The sequence below is a fragment of the Phocoena phocoena genome, chromosome 15 (assembly GCF_963924675.1).
Source record: "Phocoena phocoena chromosome 15, mPhoPho1.1, whole genome shotgun sequence".
NCBI classification, from domain to species: domain Eukaryota; kingdom Metazoa; phylum Chordata; class Mammalia; order Artiodactyla; family Phocoenidae; genus Phocoena; species Phocoena phocoena.
In genome coordinates, this window is record NC_089233.1 from 87,318,464 (window position 1) to 87,327,347 (window position 8,884).

The 8,884-nt window shown below is 67.1% G+C and overlaps 2 protein-coding genes across 2 annotated transcripts; one reads left to right on the forward strand and one right to left on the reverse strand.

Annotated features, from left to right (window-relative positions):
- Window positions 1-464: 464 nt before the first annotated feature.
- TNFRSF6B (TNF receptor superfamily member 6b) lies at window positions 465-1,995 on the forward strand. The gene is made up of 3 exons (XM_065893051.1): window positions 465-861; window positions 952-1,155; window positions 1,572-1,995. The coding sequence occupies exons 1-3, from the start codon at window positions 465-467 to the stop codon at window positions 1,859-1,861; spliced, it is 891 nt and encodes a 296-aa protein (XP_065749123.1). The 3' UTR covers window positions 1,862-1,995.
- A 1,629-nt stretch (window positions 1,996-3,624) lies between these two features.
- ARFRP1 (ADP ribosylation factor related protein 1) lies at window positions 3,625-8,548 on the reverse strand. Its single transcript, XM_065893056.1, has 7 exons — window positions 8,456-8,548; window positions 8,105-8,192; window positions 7,815-7,897; window positions 4,668-4,749; window positions 4,382-4,452; window positions 3,781-3,881; window positions 3,625-3,712 (listed from the first exon to the last, which is right to left on the reverse strand). The coding sequence occupies exons 1-7, from the start codon at window positions 8,546-8,548 to the stop codon at window positions 3,625-3,627; spliced, it is 606 nt and encodes a 201-aa protein (XP_065749128.1).
- Window positions 8,549-8,884: the final 336 nt, after the last annotated feature.

The following is an 8,884-nucleotide window of genomic DNA, read 5'->3' on the forward strand; positions in this document are numbered from 1 at the left end:
CCAGCCTGTGGGTGGAGCCCCAGCAGGAAGGAGGGGAGCCCTGCACCTTCTGTCCCGGGGACCTTCCAGGGACCTGCTTGTTCCTCAGGGGCCAGGGTTCTAATAAAGCTGCCGGTACTGCTGGGTAGCGGTCTGTGTGGCCCGGCCTCGGTGGTGGGGTGGGGGAGCCTGGAAGGAAGGAGGCGCCTGGGCAGCCTCCCTCGCACCTGGTTTGTTCAGAGCAGGAGCCGCTACCCCCTCCACCCGCCGGTTGCCAGGCCTGGTAACGGGGTCAGGAGTTGCCCGTGGTGCTGGTGGCCTGCACGGGACCGCCCTGGCACTGGGCTCTGCGGAGGGAGAGGTCAAAGCCTGGGCCCCCAGGTGGCCGACCGCTCCCCTCAGGCGGGGCGGGGCTCCGCGGGGGCGTGGCCAAGCCAGCCCTTATAGGACGCGGCCCGGGAGGCCGCTGCCACTCCAGCGAGACCATGAGGCCCCTGCTGTGGCCGCTGCCGGCCCTGCTGCTGGCGCTTGCGGCGCGGGGGTCGGCGGCGGGCGCGCCCACCTACCCGAGGCGGGACGCGGAGACGGGGGAGTGGCTGGCGTGCGACAAGTGCCCCCCGGGCACCTTCGTGCAGCGACCTTGCGGCCGGGACAACCCCACGACGTGCGGCGCGTGCCCGCCGCGCCACTACACGCAGTTCTGGAACTACCTGGAGCGCTGCCGATACTGCAACGTCATCTGCGGGGAGCGCGAGGAGGAGGCGCGGCCGTGCGGGGCCACCCACAACCGCGCCTGCCGCTGTCGCCCCGGCTTCTTCGCGCACGCCGGCTTCTGCCTGGAGCACGAGCCGTGCCCGCCCGGCGCAGGCGTGGTCGCCCCCGGTGGGTGCAGGGCGGGGCCGCGGCGCCGGGCCCTCCGCCGAACGGAGCCGACTCGGCTCTCCTGACGCCGGCCTCCCCGTTCGTCCTCAGGCACCCCCAGCCAGAACACGCAGTGCCAACCGTGCTCCCTGGGCACCTTCTCCGCCAGCAGCTCGAGCTCGGAGCGGTGCCAGCCCCACCGCAACTGCACGGCCCTGGGCCTGGCCGTCAACGTGCCGGGCTCCCCGTTCCACGATGCCCTGTGCACCAAATGCACGGGCTTCCCGCTCGGCTCGCTGGAGCCGGGGGCACCGGGTGAGCGGGACGGGGGGTGCGGAGGCCTCGGTGGGCTCCTGGGAAGGGCTTCCGGAAGTGCGGTGGGGACAGCCTAGGGGATGCCGTTGGCTGAGGACGTCAGCGCTGGCGGGTGATGCCGTTTCCCGCCGACCTTGGGAAACAGGCGCCGAGGGCTTAAATGGCTTGCGGGAGGGAACGGCAGCGAACGTGGCGGGTCCCCTTTACGTCGCATCCCACCCCCGGCATCGGCCCACGAGCCCCGCCTCCTTGCCGGCCGAGTTTCCCGCGGTCGCCCCGGGTCCTCCAGCACGGCTGCAGCCTCACCCACTCGTTAGCGCGCGGGGATCCCTCGGTCCTGCCCCTCCGGGGCGCGGAGGGACGCTCACGGCGCGCTGGCAGCTAGTCGGGTACCCCCTTGCCCCTCCCTCCCACAGGGACCGAGGAGTGCCAGCGCGCCGTGGTCGACTTCGTAGCTTTCCAGGACATCTCTCCCAGGAGGCTCCAGCGGCTGCAGCAGGCGCTTGCGGGCCCCGGGGCGCGGAGTCCGCCGCCGTCGCAAAGGGAGGATCTCGCGGCGCTGCGGCGGAGGCTGTGGCTGCAGCTCACGGAGCTCCGAGAGGCGCGGCCCGGGACGCTGGGGGCGCGGCTGCTGCGGGCGCTGCGCGCGGCCAGGCTGTCCGGGCTGGAGCGCAGCGTCCGCGAGCGTTTCCTCCGCACGCGCTGAGCACTCTCCCCGTTATTTATCCGCTCCCGGCCCGAGCCCCACGCATGGGCGGCCCGCAAGTCGCACCTAAGGAAGCTTTGGACCCGGCTTCTGTGGCGTTAAATTTATTTTTCATAAAGCCGATTGGCAAACGAGTGTGGTGTCTGGCCGGCGCGCAGTGCGCACATCTGGCAGGGGACACACCTGGGCAGGCTGCCCGGGCGCGGCCTGCTGCCTTCCCCACCCCGACTGGGACGGACCCTCGATGGGGGAAGGGTTGTGGGAGACGGGGACAGCGGGTGGCAGCCGTCCCCGGGCCTCACTGCGTGATCCTCCCCGCCCCAGTTGTGCTCTCAGTGGTTAGGATGGTGTGGAGGGAGGGTTGCCCAGTCCCCGGGCTCTCACCGTGGAACAGAAGCCAGCCCGTGAGTCCTGGGGCACCAGGAGAAGCGTCCCCCTCGTTACCCCTCCTTTGGGCTCCACCCTCAAAGCAGCAGGGGATTTCCCAGCAAGGGACCGGCCAAGACCTCCCGGTAGGACAGCGTGTCTCATTCGCTTTCTGGGAAACGTCGCTTTTCCCTTCTGGGGCAGGTTTGGATGACGGCTTGACTCACCAATCCAGGGGGACTCCCAGTCCTGGCCTGGCAGCCCCCTGCCAGCCCCGGAAACCCCTACCTGACCCCCAGGAAGGGCCCCCACTCCCCCATGACTCATTACCTGCAGCTGGTCCCCAGCCCCAGCCCTGACTCATCCCTTTCCCAGCATCTCCTCCTGGGCCCCATCAGGGAGAGCAGCTGGGGCTGTGACCCTCAGACACGAAGCCACCAGGCCTCTGGAGGAACAGTGGCCAGGAGCCACTCCAAACTGTCTTTATTTCACCCACAGCTAGGCTCATGGGGGGTTGGCAGCTCCTGCAGGGGGCGTGTGGGAGGGCCCTGAGGACCAGTCTTGCCTGGCGGGCCTCTGCTCCTGGACACAGGCCTGGAAAGGGCTTTCTAGATGACTCACCCCAGCCCTGAGGGGGACCCCGCGCTTCACCACCAGCCCACCCCCGAGGTGGTAACTGGTCATCCTAGGTGGGTGGCAGGCAGGCTTGCGGGGGGTGGGGGGTGGGGTGATGCCCACTCCTAGCACAACGCTCTAGCTTTACCGTCCTTGCTGGGGATCAAAACAAGGTGGCTGGGCCAGTGGAGGGGGCACACAGCCTCCCAGGCAGGTCTCCCCTGCCCCGTCCTGAGGCTGCATCAGGACAGGGACGGAGGCGAGCCCAGGTCTTACTGAAGCCGACATCAGCCCCCCAGTCCGCCTCCAGGATCAGAGGGGACAGAGGCTGAGGACAGCCATGGCCCCCCGGCCCCCTCCGTGGGCACGATGTAGCCCCGGGCACTGTGAAGGGCCCCACACCTCTGGAAAAACCCGGTTCCAAGCAGCTGCCCCACAAGGCCCCATGAGGGTCCAGGCCCGCAGGCCTGCTGGAGCAGCAGCTCCAAAGGGAGTGGTGGCCTGCCAAGGCCTCACCCCGGGGCCCCCAAACTGGGCCTTGGGGGCGGGGCCCAGGCCCGACGTGAGGGTCTGGTGGGGTCCCTGCCACCCCAGCTCCCCTCGACAGAATAAGCCTCCAGATGCCTACACTTTTCTGGATACAGAGAAAAGTTTGTCTTACAAGAAAAACAAAGCAAGTAGAACCACCACAAGGCAAAGCCAACCCAGCCCCCGGGGGGATCAGCGGCCGAGTCAGCAGGAGCTCTTCAGGACGAGCGGCGGGCGCCCTGGGCCGGCTGCGCCTATGTGATGTCCCGCTGCCGCGGCGGCCGGTGCACGTTCCGCACGACGCACTTCACCATCCACTCGATGCCCTCGCGCACCCCCTTGCTGTGGAGACAGTGGGTGTGAGGCAGGGCCGGCCGTGGCCCCCGGCGCCCAGGGCAAGCCCCACTCACCCCGTGAGGGCCGAGCAGGCCTGGGTCAGGCAGTCGCGCCTGCCGATCTTGGAGGCGCAGTCGCTGAACACAGTCTTGATGTCGGGGATGGAGAGGCAAGTCTGTGGGAGGCGAGGCTGCGAGGATCAGGCTCAGGCCCGGCCCCAGGGCAGCGCCTAGAGCTGCAGGGGGCACCCCGGGGCTACTCCGTCCAGGAGGGGTCCTGCCCGGTGAGCCGCCTCAGGGGAGCAGTGTCAGGGAAGGTCTACAGGGAAGCAGCGCTCAGGGCCCCCTCCACGCGGATGGCCCTGCACCACCAGTGGTCAGTGGTCCCAGGGGATGAGGCCGGCACAGCTGCTGTGCTCAAGGGCAGCAGACAGGTCGGGGTCAGGGCTGACTCCCACCCTGGTCCCTCTGCATCTTCTTTCCAGAGCTTTCTTTCACCTGGGTCTGCCCAGCAGGAGGCTCCCGCTGGCAGCCCTGTGGCCAGAGGCCTGGGGTGGGGGTGGGGGGCTCTGTCCCCAGGGCAGCCATGCTCTGGTGTCTGAGGAAGGCAGCAGCCCTCCCCTGGGAGAGGCACCCTGTCCCCCGGGAGTGGGGCCCGCTGGGCCCAGGGGCTCACCTCAATGTCCTGCTTGTTGGCCAGCACCAGGATGGGGACACCGTCCAGCGCCTCGCTTGTGACCATCTTCTCTGGGGCGAGCAGAGAGGAGGCAGTGAGCGCCCTTTGTCCGCCTCTGCCCAGAGGTCCCCAGGCCCTCACGGACCCCCTACAGGCGTGGACGCACTCAGCGGGGCCCTCCTGACGTGGCGCCCTCCCCCTCCCCCACCCAGCCCAGCTCTGGAGGTGGGCTGTGCAGACGGGACCGCCCGCTCCCCGCCTCCCCGGCCTGGCCAGCCGCACACACCGAATGCTCGCTTGGACTCGGACAGCCGCTCCTCATCCGTGGAGTCGATGACGTAGATGACGCCGTGGCACTCCGCGTAGTACTGGGCGGGAGCAGAACGGGGTGCTGAGCCGCGGGTACCCGGCCACCTTGAGGCAGCCCCCAGCTGGAAGACCCTTCTGGGGTGCTTCCTGGGGGTGGGGAGGGAGGGCAGAGTGGAGAGGCGCCCCAGACCCCCCGGGCCGGGGTGGCCACCTCCCTCACCCACTTGCCGGGTGCTGTGCTCCGAACACCGCTTCAGCCTCCGTTCTTAGCACCCACCCACACCTGCTGGCCTGACGGCAGCCGGAGGAGAAGGGATGGGGCTTGGGGTCTCAGCAGACCTGGGGGTGGGGGCAGCGGCAGCTTGCCATCGGGAAGCCATGGAAAGCCCACCGAGGGGCGAGTCCAGAACATTCAAAGCAGCTCTGCCCCCTGCGCGGGACAGAACCAACACCTGAGCCAGCGCCGGCGAGCTCGGAGCTCTGCAGGCTGGACCGGGGCTGGGAGGGTGGCCGGCCCTGGGTTCCCTCCCAGCAGTGGCCACACAGGAGCCACCCCGACACTTAAAACCACCAGAGCCCGGGGTATGGGGAGAGCTATGGGGGGTGAACGGCAGCACCCCTGGGAAAGGACAGACACACGAAACGGGCCTGGCAAGTCAGCCTTCTATTCCGCTCAGAAAAGAGTACAGAAATGCCCACACTGGCGGAGCGGGTGACGCCCCCACGCGCACTCCAGCTCCTGCCCAGCGTGATCCCAGGAACCGGGAACACCCACATGTCCCACAGGGCATGATGCCAACTTGTCCCCGCCCCCCCCAGTACAAGTCAAGCCATTGTACCTGCACTCGCTACAGAGAAGGAAGCCCGACACGGGTGGCCTCTGGGTCTGCAGACCGCGTGTCCTACACCCGGGGCCTCTCTGGCCAGCCTGCTGGGTGACGCAGGGCCAGGAGCTGCGGCCCAACCGTGGAGGCCTCCGAGGCAGGAGGGGACAGCGTGGGATTTGCAGCGAGCCAGTGAGGGAATCACTGCTCTGCCCCTGGGGCCCCTGTGGTGGCAGGGGACTTCAACCCATGTGCAACCGGGCCCCGGCAGATGGGCCCAGGTCCACCGCCACGCCCTCGGGCATTGGGTGACGGCCAGGCAGCAGCGGCAGGGACAGGGGCGGCACCCCTGGGGCTGAGCGTGAGCCCAACCTGGAGCGCGAGGGGCTGCCCTGAGCCCGCGGCACCCGCCGTGCCCAGACCCTGATGGTGGTGTCACCTGTGGCCTCGCACCGGAGGGCTCTCGGCTGTGGCCCGGAGGGACAGGCCAGAAGTCACCCCTGTGGCAGGGCGCCAGGGGTCTGCTTGGTCCACAGACCTGGCCTGAGGCTGGCATGCGCACAGACCAGCGGGCAGCAGTGTGGGCACGAGCGGAGGTGTGGGTGGACGGACAGCAGTGGACACGCGAGTGAAAACCCGCCAGACGGCGCCGAATGGCACGGGGGTGGGGGGCAGGCCCCACGACAGCGGCTCAGATCCAGAGCGGGAGCAGAAGCCCCACTTTCCACCCCTCCTGGTGACTCAGAGCTGGGGTTAGGGGTGTGGTCACCTCCATGCTACCTGCTCACGGGGGCCAGCAGGGCGCCCACCCTGGCAGGGGCACCTGACGCCGTAGGCAGGCGGCAGGGCACCCACTCCACCCGAGTCACAGAGCAGCCCGGGGTCCCTCCGAGACGGCAGGCTCAGTGAGCGGGGCTCAGCCCCTCGTGATGAGGTGACGAGGCCACGCCACCAACAGACGTGGAAGCTGGTGGGGGGTGGGGGGCACGACCGACCCAGTGTCCCCTCAGGAGGAGCCAGCCCCCAACCAGAGGCGTGTGTGTGCAGGTGCACCTGTCACCGGCCGTGGCCTGGCTGCCGTGACAAGCAGTGCACCCAGTGCAGATCCCCTTGTTGGCTCCTGCAAGACCCATTCTGACCCATAAAGAGCCATCTGACCATGTCACAGCCGCCCAGGGCAGCCCACTGTGGTGACCTGCCACAGGGATGGAGTCCCAGCCAGCTTGGCCCGACATGGGGCAGCATCTGAGATGACCCCACCCCTGCCCAGGCCCGCATCCCCCCCCCATACACTCGCACCCCAACCTCTGCCGCAGCATCTGCCCCCGAGACCCTGGCCTATGACAGAATATCAGGACCTGTCTCACACTCCCCGTGTGAGTCCAGAGTTTGCACAGACAGCCCCTGGCTTGGCTCTGCCTTGGTCCAACTTAAACGGCCACAGAAGGTCTGTCAGTGACCTTCTGGCCGCAGGATGGAACCTGTCCTCTTGGCTGGAGATCAGGACGAGGGGGACACTTTGGGAGGAAAAAGGAAAAAGTGACCAGGTACCTGCTGCTGGGGTCAAACCAGAAATCAAGACCAGGGCGTGCGAGCCACCGGCAAGTGCTGGGATGGGCACATCTGCCCCCAGAATCAGGGTGAGCTTGTCTGAGCCCCTGGCACTAGGCTGTACCAAACCCGCCACGTCAATCCATTGGGAGGGGGCTGAGGGAAGAGGCTTGTCCTGCCCTGTTCTCTGCTGGACCCCGGTGCCTGGCACAGGCCGACTCCAGTCTCGAGGTCTCAGAAACGCTTCAAACCTACCTCGAAAGAGGAGACACGTGCTGTGGGCTGTGGAGGACACCCTCCCCTGATGGGGAAGGGGCCACCATGGAGGACAGGCCCTAAGCTAGGACTGAGGGAGGACCCAGTAGGGGAGACTCAGGCCCCGGCGCTGCAGCTGAGCACCGAACAGGCGTTGCGTCTCCCCCAGGTCTGCCTCTCGACCATTCTTCACCTCGTGCGTCTCCCCCAGGTCTGCTCCTCGACCATTCTTCCCTCGTCCCGTTCTGATCAGCAGCAAAGTCTCTAAGCCAAAAGGAACCGAGTTTGTCCCCGCTCTTGGGGTGAGTGACTTGGGAACTGGGATGGAGGCGAGCCAGCCTCAGGAACCAAGTGGGTGACGGAAGCCGCCAACAGGAAGAAAAGAAGGGGAGTCCCAGGCCTTCTGAGGAAAGGCAGGAAGAGACCACGGTGCCAGCTAGAGAGATGGCACGACAGGCAGGCCAGGGAGTCGATGTGGCATCCGCCCACCTTACCTTGTCCCACAAAGACTGCAGCTCCTCCTGCCCCCCTAAGTCCCAGAACATGAGGCGGGCCTTTCCAAAGTCCACAGTGCCAACTGGGGAGAAAAGGAGACAGGTGAGGCTGTGGCCTTGGTCCCTGACACACGGGCTCCCAGCCCTCCCGGGAGGAGCACGCAGTGCCGGCGCTCCGCGATGCTGGGGCCAATGGGAGCCGGAGCAGTGGCCTCACCCTCGGCCTCGGTACACTGCAGCATCCTCGGGGCTCTGCCCCGCAAACCCACAGCCGTAAAGGACCCCCTTACTGTTTAGGCCCACAGTGGTAGTGATTTTGGACAGACTCATCCCCTTGTAGTTCTTGTTGAACCGGGTCTTTGACTGCTCCAAGAAAGTCTAAAGGGAGAGACAGAGGCGTGACGTGAGAACTGGGAGACTTCTCATGGCTGTTTCACAAATACCCCTACTTGGGCCTATTCCTCTAAATTGAAACAAAACAAAACAATGTTTTGCTTTTAAAGCAGCTAGCGGTAACTGTCCCATGGCCTTAAGCGGAGTTCGGATCCTATATGGGTACAGAACATGCAGCTAAAAGCATAAAACCAACAGGACCATAGGGCAGCGGGGTAGTAGGGGTGTTGACACGGGACCGCACGTACCGTCTTCCCGGCGTTGTCCAGACCCAAGATCAGGATGCAGTACTCATCCTTCTGGAACATGTACTTGTACAGACCTGACAGCAGCGTGTACATCCTGCCCTGGGAACCCGAGATCGGTCACGGGCGAACCGGCCCGCACCACGCCTCCCCAGCGCCCCTCAACGGGCAGAGGGTCTGTCTGCCTGCTTGACCGCTCAAAGCTGGAGCCCTGAGCGGGGCTCCTCCTGACCCGCCTCCCCTCAGCCCGGCACTGCCGCCGCCGCCTTCGCCTCCGCAACTGCTCCCGCCTTGGCCCGGAGCTCCCGGCGCCCTCGCTCCCACTCCCGGCCCGGCCAGGGCGCTCCGCTCGCAGGCAAAAGGCGGCCCGTCCCGCCCCGCTTCACCCCGAGCGCGGCCCTCGCTCCCCAGCCCGGGCTCCCCTCGGGCTTC

Coding starts and splice junctions, on each gene's coding strand:
- TNFRSF6B (XM_065893051.1), top strand. CDS start 465: ATGAGGCCCCTGCTGTGGCCGCTGCCGGCCCTGCTGCTGGCGCTTGCG. Junction 862..951: donor CGCAGGCGTGGTCGCCCCCG/GTGGGTGCAGGG, acceptor GTTCGTCCTCAG/GCACCCCCAGCCAGAACACG. Junction 1,156..1,571: donor GCTGGAGCCGGGGGCACCGG/GTGAGCGGGACG, acceptor TCCCTCCCACAG/GGACCGAGGAGTGCCAGCGC.
- ARFRP1 (XM_065893056.1), bottom strand. CDS start 8,548: ATGTACACGCTGCTGTCAGGTCTGTACAAGTACATGTTCCAGAAGGAT. Junction 4,453..4,667: donor CGAGTCCAAGCGAGCATTCG/GTGTGTGCGGCT, acceptor TGCTCGCCCCAG/AGAAGATGGTCACAAGCGAG. Junction 3,713..3,780: donor GCCTGCTCGGCCCTCACGGG/GTGAGTGGGGCT, acceptor CTGTCTCCACAG/CAAGGGGGTGCGCGAGGGCA.